Source organism: Anabrus simplex, chromosome 2 (assembly GCF_040414725.1).
Source record: "Anabrus simplex isolate iqAnaSimp1 chromosome 2, ASM4041472v1, whole genome shotgun sequence".
Lineage (NCBI taxonomy): Eukaryota > Metazoa > Arthropoda > Insecta > Orthoptera > Tettigoniidae > Anabrus > Anabrus simplex.
This window is the reverse complement of record NC_090266.1, coordinates 328,109,475-328,134,928: the sequence shown is the minus strand read 5'-3', so window position 1 is coordinate 328,134,928 and position 25,454 is coordinate 328,109,475. Positions and strand designations below refer to the sequence as shown.

Genomic DNA, 25,454 nt, shown 5'->3' with positions numbered 1-25,454 from the left:
TAGAGTCTTTACAGGAGAAGAAGCATGGGGAGATATCCATGAGAGGCTTCAGTTGGAAAATAATTATATCGGCAGGACTGACCACAAATATAAAATTAGAAGGAATTTTAGCAGAAGCGATTGGGGTGAATTTTCATTCATTGGGAAGGGTGTGAAGGAGTGGAACAGTTTACCAGGGGTAGTGTTTGATCCTTTTCCAAAATCTGTACAGATATTCAAGAAGAGAATAAACAGGAACAGAGAAAATAAATGAAATGTTAGAGGGCATTCGACCAGTGCAGTTAATGTAAATAAAAATGTGTGTGAATAAATTAATTCCATCCCCTGCTCTAAGGAGTTTGGACAGCCAAAGTAGGGGACTGCCTGTAGGGGTGAAGTACAGTGGGGACTTCGAGGGCCCTGGAACCGCTACAGTAGCTGCGAAGGCCATTCAGGAACTCTGAAAAGTGGTGGCAAAAGGGGCTCTGGTTAAGACGCAGCAGGTCGTTATGCTACTGAGGTTACAGAATGGGTAAAAATAATAATAATAAGTAAATAAATGCAATGTAAATTTTAATCTTATACCAGTTGTATAGGCCTAGTATCATTTGAAGTAATTCCACATACTGTATATCAGTTGACTATATTTGTAAGTAGTACTGGAGATATTATAAGTAGAATTTTGTAAACAATATACACTGACTGACAAAGCAAATGCAACACCAAGAAGGAGTGGTCAGAACTTTATGCCAATTGCAGGGTAGACTGACGTCACTGAGGTATGCTCATGATGTGAAATGCGCCGCTGTGCTGCGCACGTAGCGAACGATAAATGGGACACGGCGTTGGCGAATGGCCCACTTCGTACCGTGATTTCTCAGCCGACAGTCATTGTAGAACGTGTTGTCGTGTGCCACAGGACACGTGTATAGCTAAGAATGCCAGGCCGCCGTCAACGGAGGCATTTCCAGCAGACAGACGACTTTACGAGGGGTATGGTGATCGGGCTGAGAAGGGCAGGTTGGTCGCTTCGTCAAATCGCAGCCGATACCCATAGGGATGTGTCCACGGTGCAGCGCCTGTGGCGAAGATGGTTGGCGCAGGGACATGTGGCACGTGCGAGAGGTCCAGGCGCAGCCCGAGTGACGTCAGCACGCGAGGATCGGCGCATCCGCCGCCAAGCGGTGGCAGCCCCGCACGCCACGTCAACCGCCATTCTTCAGCATGTGCAAGACACCCTGGCTGTTCCAATATCGACCAGAACAATTTCCCGTCGATTGGTTGAAGGAGGCCTGCACTCCCGGCGTCCGCTCAGAAGACTACCATTGACTCCACAGCATAGATGTGCACGCCTGGCATGGTGCCGGGCTAGAGCGACTTGGATGAGGGAATGGCGGAACGTCGTGTTCTCCGATGAGTCACGCTTCTGTTCTGTCAGTGATAGTCACCGCAGACGAGTGTGGCGTTTGCGTGGAGAAAGGTCAAACCCGGCAGTAACTGTGGAGCGCCCTACCGCTAGACAACGCGGCATCATGGTTTGGGGCGCTATTGCGTATGATTCCACGTCACCTCTAGTGCGTATTCAAGGCACGTTAAATACCCACCGCTACGTGCAGCATGTGCTGCGGCCGGTGGCACTCCCGTACCTTCAGGGGCTGCCCAATGCTCTGTTTCAGCAGGATAATGCTCGCCCACACACTGCTCGCATCTCCCAACAGGCTCTACGAAGTGTACAGATGCTTCCGTGGCCAGCGTACTCTCCGGATCTCTCACCAATCGAACACGTGTGGGATCTCATTGGACGCCGTTTGCAAACTCTGCCCCAGCCTCGTACGGACGACCAACTGTGGCAAATGGTTGACAGAGAATGGAGAACCATCCCTCAGGACACCATCCGCACTCTTATTGACTCTGTACCTCGACGTATTTCTGCGTGCATCGCCGCTCGCGGTGGCCCTACATCCTACTGAGTCGATGCCGTGCGCATTGTGTAACCTGCATATCGGTTTGAATTAAACATCAATTATTCGTCCGTGCCGTCTCTGTTTTTTTCCCAACTTTCATCCCTTTCGAACCACTCCTTCTTGGTGTTGCATTTGCTCTGTCAGTCAGTGTACATTTATTAAGGATGAACACTTTAAGCAAACTGTGTGTTTAATAGAAAACATTGTTAGCGTAAATTGTATAATATTGTATTATAGGAAAATTTTCTTTATGTTAATTTAATATTTAGTGCTTGACAATAATGTATTTTAGTGTACCATCTGCCACCGAGGAAGACACCTCATTTGCAAATAAAGAGATTTTTGATTTGATTTGATGAAGAGAAATGTTCGATACATTTCCAATTTCTTCGAAAATCGTTCAAGCAAAGAATAGGTAAACAATTGATAGAGAATCTGCCACCTGGACTGGAGCCGTAAATGCACATTATTGATTGATTGATTGATTGATTGATTGATTGATTGATTGATTACGGAAGTAGATCGTTGCCAGAGCTCTATCCTTTCGCTCTTAGCTCCCTAGCATACAATACGTCCCAGATTGCTACTTAGTTTCATTACCACATTCAAACTTAATGTTCTTAAGTGAAACACATTCAAAGCCAAAGTAAACTGTTTAATGACAAGAACGATCCCCACTCACCTTGGAATCTCAGAGTTCCTCGTAGGATAGTGCGAGCTTCAGTGATTCCATACAGTCGGGCATAAATACTAGAGTCTCTGTTTGGAAATCCCTCGAGTGAAAATCCAGGAAGGAAGTTCAGCCTATTGACCTCAGACATCAGTTCTCCACCTTCAGCGATTTCAACAATCTGTAAATAATGTTCCAGTCATATGTATAGAATATTCATTGAATTCTTAAAACACTCGTTGTTGCAACAGATACCACTTTATTTTCCTGTGAAAGAAGGATAATTTCTCAACAATATTTCTTATTTAATCTCATTTATGGACATTTGATTTTAAGATTAGCAAAATATTTTATGACGGACACGTTTGCATATTTTGGAATAATTCTCTTGTTTCAAATTATTATTTCCAACAGGGACATCAATATTTCATGTAACTGCTTAAGTTCGTGTTGCAGCTTTCACGGGCTGAGTACTGATAGCACCCACAAATGCCTGACAGTAGTGCTACTCGTGAGATTACGTAATAATTATCTTCACATCATCTTTTACCATGCGAAATAATATTGGGCATAAAAAAGTATCTTTCGAGAGAGAGACAGAAACAGATAGGAACGTAATAATATATCATCAAAACATTAGCGCCAAAAGCGTATTGTCGTTTTATTACCATATTAAAATAATGACATCTTAAGGTGGCTCGAAAGAAGGTGGAAAATGGTAATAACCAAGTGCTCAGTAGTCGTCATTTATCACGTACGAAGGACACCATCACCAAATTTGGAATGTTCGTTTTTGAAAGAAATGACATCCAGAAAGCTATACATAGATCCATTTTAGAAAACTTCAAAATGCACAATCACATGTTTCTCCATGTAATTTAGGCACTTACTAACTACAGTGCCTGACAAAAAGAAGTTAAGCACCCAGAAGGAATGGTTGAAATTGAATGAAACTACATATGGGCTGATGACCTCGATGTTAGGCCCCTTTAAACAACAAGCATCATCATCATCAGTGAAACTACAGGTGCTGAAAGACCATGTTCTTTATTGCTGATTACAATATCTGTGAATGAGACAAGGCCCCTGGCGGTTACAGGTGGAATGTTGACACCAGGTCAGTAGGGTGTCGCAACACCCCCTGCTCCTGGCCGCAGTGCATGCCCTTATGCTGTTCGGAATGGTGTCAAACAGGCTTTGGATACTCTCCTGAGGCAAGTTCGTCCACATTTGTTGCAGCTGTCCCTCCAGATCCTGCAGGTTAGTACTGGGACGGAGTCCCCTTCCAATGTCATCTCACACGTGTTCAATGACGGAGAGGTCCGGGGATCTTGCTGGCCACGGGAGGACCTCAGCATGATCTAGGCAGTCCATAGACACACTCGCTGTGTGTGCGGACGTGCATTATCTTGTTGGAACACTGTCCTAGGGTACTGTTCCATAAGGGATAGGACGTGCGGACGCAGAATATCTGTGACATATCGCCGTGCCTTCAAAGTCTGCCGAAGCACTATTAGAGGTGAGCAGAACGCATATCCTATGGCACCTCACACCATGATGGCAGGTATTACTCCTGTGTGTCTTTCCACAATATGGGCAGGACCTACCCTCTTCCCTCGACGCCACCAAACCCGTACACGTTGGTCATCGGAGGTTATGGAGAAGTAGGACTCATCACTGAACATGATGCGACGCCATTCGCCCTCTGTCCATGCCTCCCGGGCAATGCACCACTCCAAACGCAGACGTTGGAGTTCTGGTGTTAACAGCAACCGACGCATGGGGCAGTAGGACCACAATCCGGCGGATGCGAGTCTTCGAGACACTGTGCGGGAACTCAGGATGTCTCCAGTACACGTTCGCGTATGGTGGGTGCCGAAGTTATGGGATCTCGCAATGCTTGGCGCACGATACGACGGCCCACCCTCAGTGGGGTGTTTCTTGGTCGACCCGAACCTGCGCGACGTGATTGAGTGCCCTCATGCACCCATTCAGTCCAACATCGGGCCACTGTGACATCTGAATGGCCCACATGCCTGGCAATTGTACAATATGACCAACCAGCCTCATGCAGTCCCATAATGCGGCCTCTGTCAAATGTTGTAAATTGGTGGATAGGCTGTCTAACACGTCTGCGAGGCATCATGGGTGCTTTGTACTGTACGTAGTCCTCTCTGCACGTCTTGGTTAACTGTCTGACTCACAGCAGTTGACTGGCAATAACTTATCAACAACAGGACGGTGCCATCACGAATGCACTATGGTGGGCGTTCTACACATTCCAGATCCTTGTAAGTCTTAGGCTTCGGCCACAGTGCAGGCGGCGAGCGGAGCGTTGCCACTATCAAAAAGTTGAAGAGTGGGGAGGAGAGAGCGCCTGTGTGGACATCTAGCGAGAGTCAGTAAGCGGCGCGGTGTCTCCCCTGCACACAGTGATTAGATAATGGCAGTTTCAAAGGTTTCTCGTTTATTTCTGGTTTTAGATTTTTTTTATCTAAACTGAAGAATTCGACGCAGGACTAGGAGAGAATTTCGTAATCATCCAGTAAATAAATAACGTGAAATGCATGGGGAGTTTCACAATTTATATGGAGAACTGAATTGATTTCCTGCTAAGATTTTTCAAATATACTTTATGTCCATTCAAACTTTTGACTTTTTTCTAAAACTTAAGGCGCGACTGGAGAAGCAAGTCACCAACTTCCAGAGACTCATAAAAGTCAGATGTAATGACGAACACAAGTTTTCATATCGCCAATATATTACAAAGGATAATGATATTAATTAAACAATAAAAATAGGGCGTATAATAATAATAATAATAATAATAATAATAATAATAATAATAATATGATGCATTAAAGACAATAATGTTTATGTCCATAACCGTGATTGATTTTTAACTGTATTTATCTGGTATTTTTAAGATCGTTCCAATCTCTTTCCGGGCTTCCCTTCTCACTATTAGGTTTTCGACGTTCTTCTCTCAGTCGTTCCATAGGAAAGTTCAGGTTTGAACTTCAGAAATTAGCACTTACATCTCCTCTCCTGTTAACTCACGAACAGTCATTGCGGGCGGCGCAGCTGAAATCTCAAACAGGAGTGAGCGGCTGGCGGCAGGCAGCGTTGTCCTTGAGCCAACTTCCCCTCCAAAATGACGCGCCGCTGGCACTATGGCCACATGCATTTGCTAACGCAGGTTTGAGTCTCATCTTTGCCGCCACAGAACGCAACGCTCCGCTCGCCGCCTGCACTGTGGCCGAAGCCTTATCATTTACTCACACATCAATGGTATTCGTGTATACCGAAATAGGATAATACTGGACTACTCCTTCTAGGTGTTTAACTTTTGGGTCAGGCAGTGTGTGTCGTATTCTATGAACAGGACAGGCTGAGGACTTGGGTTCGAGTATCAGATTGACCTTGATATAAAACACTTTCTGACACCATTAAATTCTTACTCTAATTTATTTAAACAAACTATACAACATTTATAAATTCCCTTCAGTCTTTAAAGTCTCTTAACTAGTTGATACTTATCTCGGGTTTTGAAGCTTCTTTCTTCTTGCTTCTCTCTTGAATCCTTGTTGTGGTGTTCCTCTGAATCTTCCTTGACGGCTTCAGGACTCAAACACTGAATGCTAACTGAAGCTACAGTCTCCTTCGAACACTCAGTGTGTTCTCTATGTACTGTCTCTGTACTTTGCCCTGTGGGACACTGCTAACCAGTTCTACTGCTTGACAGTCTTAATTGCTGCCTAATTTAAATAACTTCTTATACTGCTGTCTTCACTGACTGATGGCAGGCTCAACTACTGCCTGATATGACTGACTCCATATACTTCTACCTTCACTGACTTTATTCTACAGAGTCTGTTCTCTGCCAAGTGATCTAGTGTCCGTCCCTTCCCAAGAGAATGTTCCTTTCTAATGTTCTAATGTTAATGTTAACTGCCTGAATGACACCAGAATTACGACTAACAGAATGACCACAGAATCACACAGAATGGCCAAGAATGACAGAATGACCAAGAGGCTCCCTTGTCACTCCCCTGTATCACTTCTCTGAGCTTCTGGAACAACTCATCCCCTACTACTATGTTCCCTCACATCACTGATCTGTTAACTTCCTATTGGTTACTTCAAGTGTGGTCCCACCCGTCTCATGGATGTACATGTAACCACTGGCGTAGCCAGGGGGGGGGGGCCCAGGGGGGCCGGGCCCCCCCCAAAATATTTCCTGAAACTAGAGCGAGGATTAGCCTTTGTTTTACGTACGGTACGAACAACTTAAAAACGTACGCCAAAATGTTAAATTAACGTAGCGACAAGAATCTATTAGTAGGGCTCAATAGGGACATACATAATTCTCCATATTTGTACTGCTTGAATGAAAGAAAGACACTTAGGATTGTGATGCGCGAGGATATTTCCCTGTAGAGGCCCCAGTATTGGGATTGAAACCGTGTATTGACAAATGTCAAGACATGAAGAAAGGGCCAATTAGCAGGGGATTACTCAGTAGGGGGCCGGAACGTGACCACCGGGATAGCGTGGGCCACGTCCAGAAACAGCTGCAAGCTTACAACATCGTGTCAGCTTTTGCAGATCTGTTCCAGGAAACAACAATATCCTAGGCATCCTCGGGTTGCACCGTGGTTGAGAGATGTGCTGTGTTTGAGTTGCAGCGTTGGGAAGACTGTGACAGGATTGTGATCTGCACGTTAGTTCCTCATTTTGTGCCATATAAGTAACATTTTTTGAAGAGGGACCGTTTTGTCACTAAAAAGCCAACACTATGTGCATCCTCGGTAAGTTATGAAAAAGTTTGTTTTTTTAATTCTTACAGTGCCAAGACAATCGCGGATGCGTGCCTAAGTTCGATAGGTAGGCCTATATATTTTGTCAAATGCCCGGGGACTGATTGGAACCTCAAATGGCACCATCAAAAGTGCGGGTAAATACTTTGTAATTGGCGGGCGTGATAACTCAGTTCCAATGCTTCTATCTTATCATCAGGACGGCCCAGGCTTGAATCGCAGTCGATACATGAAACATTTTTAAAATGGGAAGTCACGTTCTATTGATACGGATTCTACTTAAAACACTAGATCCCGTCCCTTACCTTTCTTTATACTTTTGAGCCATAATCGCATCATTTATGGTGGTGTATTTTGAGCATTCAACCATTCTTCGGGTTTATCTTGTACCTTAAATGATGAGTGGATGCAGTGGCGTACCCACAAAATAATTTCAGTGGGTGGGGTGTAAGTCTAGGCCAGTAGTGTGGATACAACTTTTCCTTGGAAGGACTTGTGAAAAGATTTTTTATTTTTTATTTAGAATTTGCTTTACGTCGCACAGTAGGTCTTCAATGGCGACGATGGGAAAGGAAAGGGCTGAGAGTGGGAAGAAGCGACCGTGGCCTTAATTAAGGCACAGCCCCAGCATTTGCCTGGTGTGAAAATGGGAAACCACTGAAAACCATATTTAGGGCTGCCGACAGAGGTGTTTGAACCCACTATCTCGCGGATGCAAGCACACAGCTGTGCGCCCCTAACTGCACGGCCAACTCGCCCGGTGAATATGAAAAGAAAGCCATTCCTACCGAGTGCAGTGACGGATCTTCAGTAGATATTGTTGGTTTTGATTGTTACCATGTACAATCAGAGCTTTTGTACTCTTAACATAAACCGGCTGCATTATTGAAACTGTTCGTAAAATTGATAATATCGTTCTTCGTTTGTGAGGAAGTAGAATCATTTTTTGTCTTCTTAAAAAAAAGGAACCACTTTGGTACTACACCCCGTGAAGGTGACTACCTTCCAGGCCGTATATATTTCGATTACGAGAGACTCAAGGGAAACTCTACTGCACCCAAAAACAAGGCTGTATCCTCCCCATTCCATGCCTTTCTTAACTCTGTCAGTGCCGGGAATCGAATGCAGGATGTCTTAAGTCACATTCAAAAATAAGGAGACCTAAAAGTACCAGCCAGCTCCACAGTGTACGGGTAGCGTGCCTGCCTCTTACCGGAGGCCCCGGGTTCTATTCCCGGCCAGGTCAGGGACTTTTACCTGGATCTGGGGGCTGGTTCGAGGTACACTCAGCCCACGTGTTTATAATTAAGGAGCTATCTGACGGTGAGATGACGGCCCCGGTCTAGAAAGCCAGGAATAACAGCGGAGAGGATTCGTCGTGCTGATCACACGACACCTCGTAATCTGCAGGCCTCCGGGCTGAACAGCCGTCGCTTGGTAGGCGATGGCGCTTCGGGGCTGTTATGTCATGGAGTTTAATTTGGAAAAGTGAACAGAGAAGGGAGCGACACCCCTGCAAGGCTCCTTAGCTTCCAGCTAGTTCTTCTGTCCGGCCTCGTGCGTTTTGGACAGTAAGAAAACGTACGCCTTAATAAATGCTCCTCATTAAACCTTTGTAAAAATACTAGCTGCATCTATTTATAACAATAATCACAAACGCCTCCTTTTCATGTGGCTCAGTTGGTTGAGTCGCTGTCCTTCTGAGTCTGAGTTCGCAGGTTCAAATCCCGGATTGGATCGAACCCTTAAAACGGTGTTGAAATGGCAACAGCTCAGTGTCGTTGATTTCTGGCACGTTAATAAAAATTATAGATACGAATATTAGCGTCACGAAACTCTAACTTCATACTACTATATTCTGTATCCCAGACTTGCGTGGAAAAGTAATTAACAATTTACTTTACGTCACACCGACACAGATAGGTCTTATGGCGACGTCGGGATAGGAAATGCCTAGGAGTGGGAAGGAAGCGGCCGTGGCCTTAATTAAGGTACGGCCCCAGCATTTACTTGGTGTGAAAATGGGAAACCACGGGAAAACATTTTCAGGGCCGCCGACAGTGGGGTTCGAATCCACTATCTCCCGGATGCAAGCTCACAGCTGCGTGGCCCTAGCCGCGTTGGAAACTAACAGGACAAGGTAAACCCTACATAGCATTTGTTGTAACGTGTATTTTTCTTTACCAACTAACAAAATATCTATACCCATACGCTTTACATTATTTATTTATTTATTTATTTATTTATTTATTTATTTATTTATTTATTTATTTATTTATTTATTTATTTATTTATTTGTCTGTTTATTAGTGCCTTCAGTACAGTGGCGAAGTTAGGGCTCCAGGCCCTCTCGTACACTTAACCACATGCTAATCAAAATCTTAAATAAAATACTGAGATTCTTAAAATAGTTAAAACTACTTAAATTAATAGAATTTAAAATAAATTTAAATAAATTATTTACTAAATTAATATTAGAACTAATTAATATTAAAAACTCTTAAACATGGCTAAACCACAGGAACGCACACATTCATACTTCAACCATTCAGTCAGCTGTCCTCAGCAGGTAGTCGCGGCAGGTGACTTTAAATCGTGATTTAAAAAAGCTAGTTTCTCTGACCTGAAATGGCAGGGAATTCCATAATCTGGTGACAGTCACCACAAATGATCTAATAATTTTATTTGTGCGGTGCAGTGGAATAGAAAGAATGGATCTAGAACGTTTATTAATGTTGTGAAATGATGATAAAAAGATGAATTTAGTAGAAATATACATTGGCTGACATTCAGCTACCACTCGGATCACCATCGTTAAAGTGTGTAGCTGCCGACGTTTATCAGACATCAGCCATGAGACAGCCTGATAGTATGGGGTGATATGAACATCGTACCCGATATTGTAAATAAATCGCAGGCAGGAATTCAGTGCTCGTTGAAGTTTAAGTGTTTCTTCTCTCGTCATGTCAACTAAAACAACGTCACAATAATCAAGAATAGGGAGAATGAGTGTCTGTATTAGTTTGGCATGTAGCTCAAATGGAAATACATTCCTCTGTCGTTTAAGAGGGTGAAGTATTCCAAAAATCTTTTTACGTATTTCTTTCGTTTGATCAGACCAATCAACTGTTACATTCATCATTACGCCGGGATTTTTAACCGTTTTACTGTAGGGAATAATGTTACCATTCAGTAGGATAGGCGGGATTGCGACATTGTTTGAGAAGCTCAGTAATTTTCGTGATCCAATTATAATTGTCTGAGTTTTTTTTTTTTTTTTGCAGTTTAGTATAAGAGAGCTTCGTTGTGCATGTACACTGAGTCGTCGGAGGTCCCTGTTAATATCTTGTCTTGCAGTGTCGATATAGCCTATTTAAAGATCGTCAGCACAGAGGTCATGTGTGTTATTTCCTGTCACAGATGGTATGTCATTGATATAAATACAGAAACTTAGGGGCCGTAGAATACTGCCCTGTGGGGCAACACTAAGTTTCATTTTCCATTTAGAGGCCTTGTCGTTTACTGTTACACGCTGTTGACGGTTACTCAAATAAGAACTAAAAACCGTAAGCGCAGCCAGGTCGAAATTTAGCAGTTACATTTTCTGTATCATAGTCGGAATTAGTACAGTGTCAAAGGCGCTACTGAAGTCAAGAAGGATACGTATAGCGAGCAGTCGTTTGTCCATAGCGTTTCTAATGTCTTCGGTAACCTTCATAAGTGCTGTCGCGGTACTGTGACCCTTCTCAAATCCAGATTGCAAAGGGTCCAAAAGAGCATTTTTATTTAGGTATTCCAGAACTTCCTCGTATACTAAACGTTCCAAGTCTTTAGAAAGCGCAGGGAGTACGGACATAGGATGATAGTCAGAGGGTGATTGTGGGTCTAAACTCTCAGGTACCGATATAATATTGACTGTTTTCCATACAGTAGGGAAAGTTCCGCTTAGTAAACAGTAGTTCAGTATGTGCGTCAGTATAGGCGAGATAGCACCCATAATGTTATGTATAAAAGTAATAGGAATATCATATACACCTGTAGTCTTTGATTTAATCGAGTACAAAGCCTTTTCACCTGATTTTCTGTGACACTGTGAAATGTGAATGGCGGATTGGCTGGAGGGGAGGGCGGTGAGTCGGTGCAGTTAATTTGGGTAGGTTGAATATTTATTCTACTAAAGTAATCGTTCAGTTCGTCAAGTGGAATATCAGGAGTTTTCTGTCTCTGTTGATGTTTTCCTATTCCCAGAGCTCTAAGTTGGTCCCATGCGCGATTAGAATTTGAGTTGTTAGCTAAAATCCGAAAATATATGCATTTTTTAAATTTCTGATTAACTGCTTTGTGCGATTTCTTAAGATGCGGTTAGATTCGAAGTCTGTGTCATCTCGGGTTTGTTTATAATGTCGAAATAACGAATCACGGTGGGCCATCATTCTCTTGCCTTCATCATCTAGCCATGGACAAGAAGGACGAGAAACCTGTATTCGCAAGAGCGCGCGTGTGTGTTTGTGTGTGTATCTTTGCCGCATTATTTGTATAAAATGTCACTTCTTTATTGCTTCTCACATGACCATTATTATTATTACATTACCGTATTTGTTCTAAACCAGAGTATTGCATCCTTACTCAAAGTGTTTATTCTTGCATTCATTTCACTTCTACGCGGAATATATGAAATGCTGCAGTTATGTTGGGATGGGAGTAACAGAGGTAGCCGGGGTACCGGGGGGTTGTCGTCCAAGGAGTCCAGACACCCCAGGAGTTTTAACGAAAGTTCTTTTATTGAGCATTTTATATATAATGTGAATTAATATTAGCTTCCGGAGTCCGACTCATTGGCTGAATGATCAGTGTTGAGGCCTTCGGTTCAGACGGTTCCGGGTTCGATTCCCGGCTGGGTCTGGGATTTCAATCGCGTCTGAATAATTCTTCTGGCTTGGGACTGGGTGTTTGTCCTAACATATTCATATTCAGACAACATACTACATTACCAACCACCAAATAAACATACAACACTGATTACATCCCTCTATATAGGGTTGGCGTCGGGAAGGACATCCGGAAGTAAAACAGGGCCAAATCCACACGTGCGACACATTTCGCACCCCGCGACCCCACAGATGTGGATAAGTGGGGAAGAAGAAGAAGAAGGAAATTACTATTAGCTTCCGGAATCCGCACGAATCCACCACTCTTACTTGGATCCAAGGACACTCATTTCCTTTTTCGGTATTCTACACCACCTAAACTATGGAAGTTTCGACACCTATCAAAATAAAATTCTGGATGAATGCCCCCCCCCCAAACTGAAATCCTGGCTACGCTACTGCATGTAACTGGTGACCTTCACGAGAATCCATCTGCAAATAATTATTGCACCACAGCATGCGTTCTTATTTTTACAGGGCACCTTGCTACGTGACTAACAACAGGTTTGTTTTTCCTGGCCCACCCACTAAAAGCTTCTAACAATGACCTTCTAGTCTGTTTACTTGCTTCTCTGACCAATATTCTGATTGCACAAGTTTGCCTCATTCTCAGCTCACTGAAATGTTCCAAGTTGAGACTAGCTTTAAGAAATGCTTTTAATTATAATTGTAATTCTGCACTTATTCACTGCACTGATATTCTATTACACTTAATCATTCATTTCCACTGTTTTTGCTGTATCTTCCCTTTATATATATTACGCTTAAACCACTCATGATTATTAGGGATTTCTGACTGGGAGGTCACGTATCGAATCTCGTTCGATGCGCTCGCCCCATAATTTCCCACGGAAGGACGTGTTGCGAATCGGTGCTCGCGACATGTGTGTTTGCAACTATACTATATTTCGGAAAAGGTCAGTTATGTTCCAAGTTCCGGGACATTATGTCTTCTTTCACAGTATTCACTCTTACAACTAGCGCCTGGTAAGATAAAGCTATAATATTGCTAGAAGTTCCCTATCATGAAATTAGTATTAGTATATCACTAATTACCAATGTTACGTTGCGTGCTTGGTGTGGGATTATGCGTGGCGATTCATTCCTTTAAGAGTATGGTGAATTTAAGTTCTCAAAATACAACATTCTGGTGTGTCAATGTTATGAATATGAATTCTGTCTCTTTCGGGCGACTTCAAGCATTGCTATGAACAAATTAGTACGAACTTAGATTACTATATGAAAATGAACAGTATCCCTCGTAGGAAGAAGTAGAGCAGGAAGTGAGATTGGTAACTCCTCATACTGTCGACAATGTGAGAAAAAATTGATACGTTGAATAGCTTTATATACACAATACCTCTCATTAATGACTTATTGTGAAAATACATAAGTAACGCATATACTCCGTTTACTTAACTCATTAACTGCCAATTTCTCCTGCAATTTAAACTGTTTCCTAAGTTTCTTGAAGCATCTAGTAATAACATAAAGTACCCTACACTTTTTGAATAACTATCTTCTGTCATGAGCTCCAAATGGGGAGCAATATTAATGTACCTTCCACAGCGAAAACAATATGCTATTAGACATAATTTACTTGTATTCTGTATATATATATATATACTAGCAAGATACCCGTGCTTCGCTACGGTATTATACTGAAATTTATAATTGAATGCTTATTGTTTTAGATATATAATCCTCCGAAATTCGCGATCTGACTCGATTTCTGCGAGAATCCACCATAATTCCCGATCTGACTCGTTTTCTATTATTTTACGGCACGTTTCCTCCCATTTTTCAATCTTCCTTTTCAGCAATCGATTTCGTACTTCCCGTGTTAGGCTCAGGTATTCCTCCCGGTCAGCTGGGTCCGTAAATCTGTGCCATCTTTTCCTATAATCATTTTTAATATGGATAAAATCCTTTAGGAGATCCAGCGTGGTGTCATATTGGGTGCCTTGGCGGCACTGAACCCGCGGCCGGGCTGCATTCTTAGTCATTACCCGTCCAGGAGCAGTTTCCAGCGTGGTCCGCACATTTGACGATGGTCCGGAACATTATTATTATTATTATTATTATTATTATTATTATTATTATGTGTTGCTGGAATGGCTGATGACAGGGAAAACCGGAGTATTCGGAGAAAAACCTGTCCCGCCTCCGTTTTGTCCAGCACAAATGACACATGGAGTGAACGGGATTTGAACCACGGAACCCAGCTGTGAGAGGCCGGCACGCTTGCGCCTGAGCAACGGAGGATCCTTATAAGTACATTAATAGCAGTAAAATCAATTGGTCTCACCTCCTTCTACACCCCACCGCCGTTAAGTTTATTTACCGCCACCTCCCCCACCCCAAGAAAAATTAAAAGAAGGCTTGTTTCTTTATGTTTAAGGGAGATTCCAAACACCAATGTTCACGTCTATTACCTTCAGCTTTGAGATATAAGTATCCCCATAAAAATAATTTACTTTTTGCACTTCATTTCATACTACTCCCCTCCTCCCCAAGTGAATTTCAATTAATTTTCCAATTCTTTCACCCCCCCCCCCCCTTCATTGGATTTTTCGACAATAAGTGTTTCTTTACTTTTAAAGCAGATTCCAAATATCAAATTTCACGTCTGTAACATCTTCATATTTGAGATATCAGTAGCCTAATTAAAAGAATTCAACACCATTTTCAGTCACTTTTACCCCCCCCCCCCCGCTCCACCCAAGTGGTATTTCCGAAAACTAAAAATACACCTTTCTTTATGTTTAATAGAGATAAAAAAATACCATTTTTCACTTCTGTAACATGTTAAGTTTCTTGAGATATACTGTAAAAATTCTCATTTTAAAATTTCACCCCTTTTGAGTTCCCCTTAAGTGGAGTTTCCCAAAGCAAAACACCTATGTTTCTTTACATTTACAGGAGATTCCAAACACCCACTTTTTACGTCTGTAACATTTTACGTTTCCAAGATATTCTGTAGATATAGTCTTTCAAAAAATTCACCCCATTTTGTCACTCCTGTTTAACCGCCATTAATTGGATTTTCCAAAAACTAAAAAATACGTGTTTCTTTATTTTTAAAGGAGATCCCATATACAAATTTTCAGTTCTGTAATATCTTTCGTTTCTGAGATATATGTATCCTTATTAAAGGCATTCACCCATTTTTCACCCTTTTAAACCCCTCCTATTGGGATTTAAGGAAACAAAAAAAAAAATACGTGTTCCTTTATTTTTAGAGAAGATTCTAAGTACCAATTTTACATTTGTAAATTTTAAAGTTTTAGGATGTAGACACACTCATTTTAAAAAATTCACCCCCCTTTTCACCCGCCAATATTTGGATTTTCCAAAAACGAAAAAATACATGCTTCTTTACTTTTAAAGTAGATCCCAAATACAAATTTTCAGGTCTGTAATATCTTCAGGTTCTGAAATATAAGTAGCCTCATTAAAGGCATTCAACCCATTACTCACCCTTTTACACCCTTCCTATTGGGATTTTCCGAAAACAAAAGAATACGTGTTTCTTTATTTTTAAAGGAGATTCTAAATACCAATTTTTACATCTATAAACTATAAAGTTTTGAGATATAGATACACTCATTTTAAAAGTAACCCCCTTTTCACCCCCCATTAATTGGATTTTCCAAAACCAAAAATACGTGTTTCTTTATTTTTAAAAGAGATCCCAAATACCAATTTTCAGGTCTGTAATATCTTCAGTTTCTGAGATATAAGTAGCCTCATTAAAGGCATTCAACCGCTTTTTCACCCCTTTTCACTCCTCCTATTGCGAATTTCCGAAAACAAAAAATACGTGTTTCTTTATTTTTAATGAAGATTCTAAATAACAATTTTTACATCTGCAAACTTTAAAAGTTTGGAGATATAGATACACTCATTTTAAAAATTCACCCCCTTTTCACCCTCCGATTAATTGGATTTTCCAAAAACAAAAAATACGTGTTTCTTTATTTTTAAAGGACATTCAAAATACCAATGTTTACATCTATAAACTTTAAAAGTTTTGAGGTATAGATACACTCATATTAAAAAATCATCCCCCTTATACCCCCACCATTAATTGGATTTTCTAAAAACAAAAAAATACGCGTTTCTTTATTTTTAAAGGAGATCCCAAACACCAATTTTCAGGTCTGTAATATCTTCAGTTTCTAAGATATAAGTATTCTCTTTAAAGGCATTCTACCCATTTTTCACCCCTTTTCTCCCCTCTTATTGGGATTTTCCGAAAACAAAAAATACGTGTTCCTTTATGATTAATGAAGATTCTAAATACCAATTTTTACATCTCTAAACTTTAAAACTTTTGAGATATAGATGCACTCATTTTAAAAATTCACCCCCTTTTCACCCTCACATTAATTGGATTTTCCAAAAACAAAAAAAATGTGTTTCTTTATTTTTGAAAGAGATCAAAAGTACCAATTTTGAGGTCTGTAATATCTTCAGTTTCTGAGATATAAGTACCGGTATCCTGATTAAATGCATTCAACCACTTTTTCACCCTTTTTCACCCCTCCTATTGGTATTTTCTGAAAACAAAAAAATACGTGTTTCCTTATTTTTAAGGAAGATTCTAAATACCAATTTTCACATCTGTAAACTTTTAAAGTTTTGAGATATAGACACACTCATTTTAAAATTTCACCCCCTTTTCACCCCCTTAGCGACGGAATATCCAAAAATCCTCTCTTAGCGAGCACCTACATCTTAATATGAATATATCCCCAAAATTTCATTTCTTTATGTCCAGTAGTTTTGGCTCGGCGATGATGAATCAGTCAGTCAGTCAGTCAGTCAGTCAGTCAGGACAAGCTACTTTATATATATATCAAATCGTCGTTCTGTCCGTACTTTTTTAATATTAACCTGATACTTTTTATACTGGACGGGACAAATATTAGCCCGTGTCGAGTTTAGTTTAATTTTTGTCCGTCTGTCACAGCATCACGGAAAAACTGGTCGAGGAATTTTCACAAAACATGGCATTTGAGATTAGGATAAGGGCAAGTGGGATTTTAGCTATAAGTTGTTCAAAAATTATGGGGATTAGGGTGCTTCAGAGGGGCCCCTAAAACATAAAACTCGATGTATCTGTATTACGGTTAGTTTGTAACTGTACAAGAGTACGATCTCCGATTTTAGGTTACGAAAGTTTTGTAAAATAAATTGTAATATAAAGTACCGGTAGTGGATATCATATGAGTTTGTTAAATTAAGATCTAAGAACATAATATTGTAAGAAGAATGTGTAGTTAGGGAATATTGCATATGTGCAACATTATATGTATTTTGTATACATTTCTGTCTGGGTAATAGTCTGTGCACATGGCCTAGCAGTGAAGATTATGCAACGAGGTGTTTACTACTTCTGTTCATGACCATTGCAGTTGCTGTTGATGACGATTACCACTACGAAATCTTTGCTGTACGAGTTCTCTACGGGTGAATTACTGTACCATTACGGAGTAATGACGTGTGCATTACTCGCTAATTCACGTTCCCGGTGAGCAGTTGGTGGAAGATGCTGCATAGTGTTCTTTTTTAAGTAAGACTCTGGATTATTCCTCTCCGAGTAAATGCACACTGTGGGTAGTGTTTGGTAGGTAATCTGGAGATATGTGTTGTTGGGCACAGAACTGACTATAGCTAGAGGAAATTATAGGCCAAGTGTTCAGCGCTTTGTTGTTGGGTTTTTTATTGATTGAACATGGCTTTTGTCTTGCATCTAGTCCACAGAATATTTCTTTACGTGGTGATGTTTTTTGATTAACAGAGTGTAGTGAGGTGACTGGGTTTGTTTCACTTACAGTAATAACCAGAGAAAATTAGTTTCCACGGTGATGATTTTATTGGTGTTAAGATGGACAGTCGTCTTATCCGTAAGATATCATGCATAAGAACTTGGTACAGTTGTGGTGCATAGCTTGTAGATGTTGTTTGTGGATGTTTATATTGGTCTCATCACGTGATGATTTTTGTTCAGCAGTCTAGCTTGAGCAAGCGAGGAGCGTGGTCGCGTTGTGCAGTGCGTGCCGTGAACATGGTCGGTATTGACCAGTATCGGGCCGCGATTGGGAGGTGGCAGTGGAAGCAGAGGAAGGAGTTCAAGAATGGAGTGGTAAAAAGAGAAGAGGTGGTAAAAATGGGTGAAGCGGTGCTGGTAGCAATAGTGTTAGCTGTGTTACAGGTTATTGGGGGTCTGGTTTTAAACCCAGGCCCAAATACCAGTGGCAAATTCAGCTTGGAAGATTTGGCAGCACTTAAGGTGTGAGTGAGGGAAGTTATACAAGAAAATTGTCTTTGGGATAAGGTGCTAGAAATAAAGAACACGATGGAAGAGCAGAGAAAGGAGAGAGATAATATGAAGAAATGGATAGAAACAAAGACAGAAGAATTGAATAACAGAACGTGCAACAATGAGAAAGAAATAGAGTTATTAAGAGGGATGGTAAAACATCTAGAAGATGAAGAAGGAAGCAGAAGGGCACAGTCAGGAGAGAATGAAGAAAGATATATTTATATATGGTGTGGAAGAAGGTGAGAAGGAAGGCAAGGTTGACATAGTCTATAAGGTTGTAGATGTCATTCAGAATAAGATGAAGATAAATTTCGGTGAACTAACATAGACGATTTGGAAAGAGTGGGCAATGCTGAAGGACGGAGACGAATTAGGGTAAAGTTTTTCTCTACCATAATGGCAGAAGTTGTGTTAAGAAACGGCAACAATTTACAGGGTCAGATATTATGGGTGTAAAGAGACATGGGAAAAGAAGGGGGTGAAAATACGAATATTTTGAACAGGCATCTTTGGAGAGCGAGATAGCAAGGGCTAAAAGCCCGCATAAGAGGACAAAGACTAGTGGTGACGAATGGAAGATGGGTTAGAGAGCACTCAGTGTCGAAACTGAAAGAAATGGACGAACACGTCAGTACCGAGGTGGGAGTGATGGCAGTACAAGATGGAAGGAAGGAAGCAGAAACAACTGGGGATGGAGTGGAGGAAAGTGTGGAGACCAACTCAGGTGGAAGCGAACAATGCAGTATGGATACAGAAGTGCTGAGCAGTGAAGTGGTGAGTGAGGGAGAGCCGCAAGAACCGTTGGGAGCAGAGTGCAGTTGTTAGAGGACAAGAAAGGAGTTGAAAAGAGTGATCAACAGAAAGGTAAAGGTGTTATGAACAGAGGAAGACTTGTGGCGTAGAGTGTGCAAGGGTCTGGAGGATACTGAGGGCAGAGAACGACAAAGAATGCTAAAAAAAGAGAAATGGAAACAGAGAGTGAGGGGGCAAGAGTAACAAGGAGTAAGAATAGGAGAGGAAATTTGGAAGGGAGGATAAGTTATAACTATATTAGAAAATAGGATGTGTGAACACTGAAGGGCTATTAAGCAAAATAGGAAATAAAAAGGCTAAGGAAGTAGTAGAAAGTTTTGATGTTGTGGCACTTTTGGAGACGTGGCTCGAAATAGGGAAAGAGATATCATGGGACGGGTTTGTGATTAAATATAAATAGAGAAGAAAGGAGATGAATAAGGGTCGCCCACCAAGAGGAATTGTAGTTCTAATCAAGGAAGAAATTAGTGAATTATCAGAGGATATTGAGACAGACATACAAGAAGCAATCTGGATGAGATTTAATATGGGGGTGGGTAGAGGGAAGATGAAGAATATAAGTGTAGCTTTCGTATATTGCCATCCTAGAAGTTCCTTATATACAAATAAGCATCTTTTTGAAGAGCTATTGGTGGATATTAGTGTGATAAGAGAGAAGTTTGCAGAAGAAGAAGAAGACATGTTGCTATTAGGAGATTAGAACGCGATAATAGGGGAACAGAGCCCAGTATATAGCAGGGAAGAAGGGAGGCAAATGTTGAAAAGTAGAAGATGTGAGGATAAAACCATAAACAGCTATGGTGAGAAGCTCTTAGAGGGAACTTCTTAGCCTTACTTTCTTCTAATAATTTCTGCCTTTGCCTATCTCTAATCCTCCTGGAAAGCACCCTCAGCCCTCTGGCTTCTGTCTTCGTCCAAACCTCCGCCCAAATGTTCCCCAAGCCTATCTTCTCCAAGTATCCTTTAATTTCTTCTAGCCAGCATCCCTTATACATGCTCTTCAATTGTTGCTTGTACGCGGCTTGCAACACCATCCCGCTTTCTTCCCCTTTCAAAATCATCCAATATTTAACTACTCCTTTCGCACACTCTACTTCCGTATCTTCCGCACACCTTAATTCAACCCCCGCATTCGCTGTGCGCTGAGGGAGCCCCATCACCGACTTACGAAAATTACTAATAATTTGTCTTAATTCCACTCTCTTTTCATCCAACCCCCAAACTTCCGCCCCACACCTTACCCTACAGAACACAACCGGTCTTAAAACTAACCTAAAGGTTTATGTCTGTTGTTCTTGAACTGTTTTAGTATTTCATGCAGTTTTGCGGTCAGAATATAGTGTATTAGGAAGACGGAGAATACTGTTCCTGCTGCGGAAGGTATCAGATAAAATTTATATACCCCAAAAATCTGGACTCATTGTAGAATCAGCCTTTCGAAACGTGCAGCACGCCATTTTTCGTCCTTATTAAGGGAGAACGTTTTCTACTGTAGCGTTTCCTTTAATTGCTTCTGAAATGCAATAAGTAACACGTTTGAAGTTATTCGTTCGAAATTACTTAAAATGAAAGTCTTTTTCGATTAAATCCAGCATTAAATATTCTTTTGACCGAAGTTGAAGTCTAAGGCATAGCAATTGGCCCATAAATGCGCGGGCAGATCAAAAAATAAGTTGCACTTCCCAGTTATGGCCATTTATTATACCACCTATACAACAGCAACACGACTATAATGACATACACTGTAACGTCACTTTTCCACATAGTTTCCAAGAGACTCGAAATATTTCTGCGAACGCGCAGCCAACTTGTCGATGCCGGACGCATAGAAATTTCCTCCAGCGTTCTGCAACCACTCGGAGACAGCGGCTTTCACCTCCTCATCGGTCTGGAAACGTCGACCACCGAGCTCCGTTTTGAGCTTACCGAACAGATGACAGTCACATGGCGCTAGGTCGGGACTGTAGGGTGGATGTTGCCAGACCTCCCACTTGAAACGCTGCAGCAGTTCTCTCGTTTGGCGGGCCTTGTGAGGTGTTGTGTTATCGTGCAACAAAATCACACCAGCGCTCAATTTCCCCCGGCACTTCTCTTTAATCGCTTTACGCAACCGGTGCAACGTTTGACAATACGACGCCGCGTTGATCGTCGTTCCTTTCGGCATGAATTCCACGTGAAGCAAACCCTCCATGTCAAGGAACACTGTCGCTATAACCACACCGGCTGAAGGTTGAACCTTGGCCTTCTTTCGTTGTGGTGATGAGGGGTGCACCCATTCCATTGATGTTGGCTTCCTTTTGGGGGTGAAGTGATGGACCCACGTTTCGTCGCCTGTGACGATTCGCCGCAGAAACCCGTTGCCGTCTGCAGCATAGCGTTGCATAAATGCCAGGGAGGATTGGAAACGTTGTCCCTTGTGCTCATCGGTGTGAAGACGTGGAACCCATCTTTGACACAGCTTACGATATCCAAGGTCCTCGTGAACAATGGCGAACACACTGCCATACGACATGTTCAGCTGCGTCGCGATTTCTCTCAGTTTAATGCGCCTGTTCTGTCTAATGATCGCATTCACACTGTTGACCTGTGCACGGGTCCTGGGCGTTGTGGGCCTGCCTTCGCTATGGTTCTCCGTGATATCCGTGCGTCCGGCTTTGAATTGCTGACACCACTTTACGATACCTTGCCGGGAAATGGCCAGCTCCCCATACACAGCACTAATTTCACGATAAATGTCCGTGCAATTCTTCCTTTTGGCCCATAGGAATCGGATTGTCGCACGCACCTCATATTTGGAGTGAACGTCCAGTTGACGCGCCATTGCATTTGGCCGCTATTCACACAATACTAGACAAGACACCACAGCGACCTGCTTAACAGACGTGTGGGCAGTGTCTGTCCCCTTGGTACACTACAGGAAGTATTTACGGATGAACGCCGTCGGTTACTGGCCGGTACTGGTTCATCATCACTGTCAGCATCTCATACCAGCCTTTAACCTCCCATGACACATATATATCGAACATTATTTCTTGTTGTGGAAGTTAAAATATAGCCTACATTATGAGCCGGAAGTATTAAAGGAAAAGAGGACCATTTTAAATAAGTTCACGTAGGAACTTGGAAGTGGTGAAACTATACAAGTGTAGGCCTACTAAATAGGATCACGAATAAAACGAGCGCACAATATTCGGTATTTGGTATTTGTAAGACACAACTACCGAATTAGATTGTACAAAAAAAGAAATCAATACACCTCACAATACATTTATATTTAATTTAATTAATGTAAATTGTAAAATGAATTAAAAAGAAAACAAAACAAAATGAAAAGTAAACAAAGTGAAGAAATTAAATTGAAATGTTTGTCCTCTTAGCTGCACTGACATCGATATTCTCGTGAGTGCCCATGGTTTGAAAACATCTTTATAAGTTAGAGGAAAATTGCAAGCTCTACAACATGTCAGACTTGGTACCTTGAAACTGAAGATGAAAAATCGGTTTTAAAAAATGTAAACTTAGTATGGTAAACTAGTGCATAATGAAAAATATAAAATAAGATAAATGAAATAACATAAAATAAATATAAGACGAATCGATGGGATTAGGGTTATTTTTCAAAGAAATAAACAGTGAATAATGAAAACTGTTAACTTCAAATTTCTTTGCATAATTCGTCTGGTTGACCTTTACTTCTCGTACATAATATTTTGAATATGCCAATAAGATCTAGAACCCATAGTAGTACTTATAAGAAATCTAGTTTGGTAAATTTATAAAAACATTCGAAGATTACCGTGGAAAGTAAGAGGAAATTATAACTTGTTGCACAAAACATATGCTGCTTGTATGGTTCATATTATAATGATATTGGTTTTTACGTCCTCCTAACTACAGTTTTCTGTTTTTGGAGGCGCCGAGGTGCCGAATTTTTTCTCGAATGAGTTCTTAACATGTCGGTGAGTCTACCGACATCAGGCTCAAATATTTCAGCACTTTCAAATACCACCGGTGTGAGTGATTCGAATCTGCCAATTTGCGGTCACAAGGTCAATGTTACTTAGATTGGCATGGGTCATGTTAAAGGAGGGGATATTTTGATGACGTTGGTAGGCCGCCATACTTAGCGGTAAAAGTAAATATAGATTTCGGGCATAATTAAGTTCAGATAAGAAAAATTAGTTTGTTGTTTTAAAATAATAGAAGGGTATGGGATATCTATTATCACCAGTTCTACACACTTGTGTATCTAAGGGACTCTACTTACCCAATATACAATCTATACTTACATGAAGAACTTTAATAATCTGGGTTTGAGGAAGCATGGAGTTTCACGCAGCTGTTAATCTTGTGATCATAAGCCTCGAGACCCACTGTTTTACATGGAATGCGAACCACAGGGACCTGACCTTCTTGTTTTTTAAACGGTCCGTGATGCATTAGCTGGGATTCAAGGCCAATCGCAACTGAATATGTCATTGAACTTTCGTGCTATTTCATTTGGAACTTGAAATGAAGGAATTATTAGGCCACAACATTTTCCTATACAACAATTTGATTTACGTCGCACCAACACAGGTAGGTCTTATGGCGACGATGGGACAGGAAAGGTCTAGGAGTGGGAAGGAAGCGGCCGTGGCCTTAATTAAGGTACAGCCTCACCATTTGCCTGGTGTGAAAGTGGGAAACCACGGAAAACCATCTTCAGGGTTATCGATAGTGGGGTTCGAACCCATTATCCCCCGGATGCAAGCTCACAGCTGCTCAACGTTAACCGCATGGCCAACTCGCCCGGTAATTTTTATAGAGAGAATGTGGAAAATCTGAGGGGAAAACCTCACTTACGAAACCAGATTTCAGAACAAGCATTTCGACTTCAGTTCTTTGAATAGTGTATTTTCCATTCCCAGACCAAATTTCCAAATTCTAAATCTATTTTATTTTAAAATGGCTGCATATTACTTGAATCCTGCTACCTTATCTATATTAATATACTCTACCTGACCATCAGATACATATCGTGCTATATTAATATACTCTACCTGACCATCAGATACATATCGTGCTATATTAATATATTCTACCTGACCATCAGATACATATCGTGCTATATTAATATACTCTACCTGACCATCAGATACATATCGTGCTATATTAATATACTCTACTACCGGGCGAGTTGGCCGTGCGTGTAGAGGCGCGCGGCTGTGAGCTTGCATCCGGGAGATAGTAGGTTCGAATCCCACTATCGGCAGCCCTGAAAATGGTTTTCCGTGGTTTCCCATTTTCATACCAGGCAAATGCTGGGGCTGTACCTTAATTAAGGCCACGGCCGCTTCCTTCCAACTCCTAGGCCTTTCCTATCCCATAGTCGCCATAAGACCTATCTGTGTCGGCGCGACGTAAAGCCCCTAGCAAAAAAAAAATATATATACTCTACCTGACCATCAGATACATATCGTGCTATATTAATATACTCTACCTGACCATCAGATACATATCGTGCTATATTAATATACTCTACCTGACCATCAGATACATATCGTGCTATATTAATATACTCTACCTGACCATCAGATACATATCGTGCTATATTAATATACTCTACCTGACCATCAGATACATATCGTGCGGAACTCAGAGTGTTGAGAAGGACGGCTCTGGGACTCCAGCTAAATTTGTAACGCAGAGCATTGTCTGAGTACTCCGGGGCGGGAAGGCCTGCAACAAAAACAGCCTGTTGAAATGTTTCCACTCTTCCCGCCTTTTCTCATATCGAGGAGGACTTAATAGTACAATAAACACTTATCTTAACTTCTAGTGGCAATTAGGTCTCTCTGTAGACAGATAACTAATCTAACAAAGAATGTGCTAGAGGACCGAACTTGTTTAAGAAGAGTGTGTCTAAAAAGACCAGCTGTATTTTTACGTTTTTCTTTCATCAATCCA

General features: G+C 41.4%; 1 protein-coding gene across 1 annotated transcript in view; it reads right to left on the bottom strand.

Moving 5' to 3' along the window:
• The window catches only part of LKRSDH (lysine ketoglutarate reductase/saccharopine dehydrogenase), a 232,130-nt gene that overhangs the window by 25,162 nt on the left and 181,514 nt on the right, over positions 1–25,454 (bottom strand). The window contains exons 14-15 of the mRNA XM_067140684.2: positions 25,114–25,226; positions 2,626–2,794 (exon numbers count right to left, since the gene is read on the bottom strand). Of these exons, the coding sequence (XP_066996785.2) occupies positions 2,626–2,794; positions 25,114–25,226 (282 nt within the window). The remainder of the gene's footprint in view (positions 1–2,625; positions 2,795–25,113; positions 25,227–25,454) is intronic.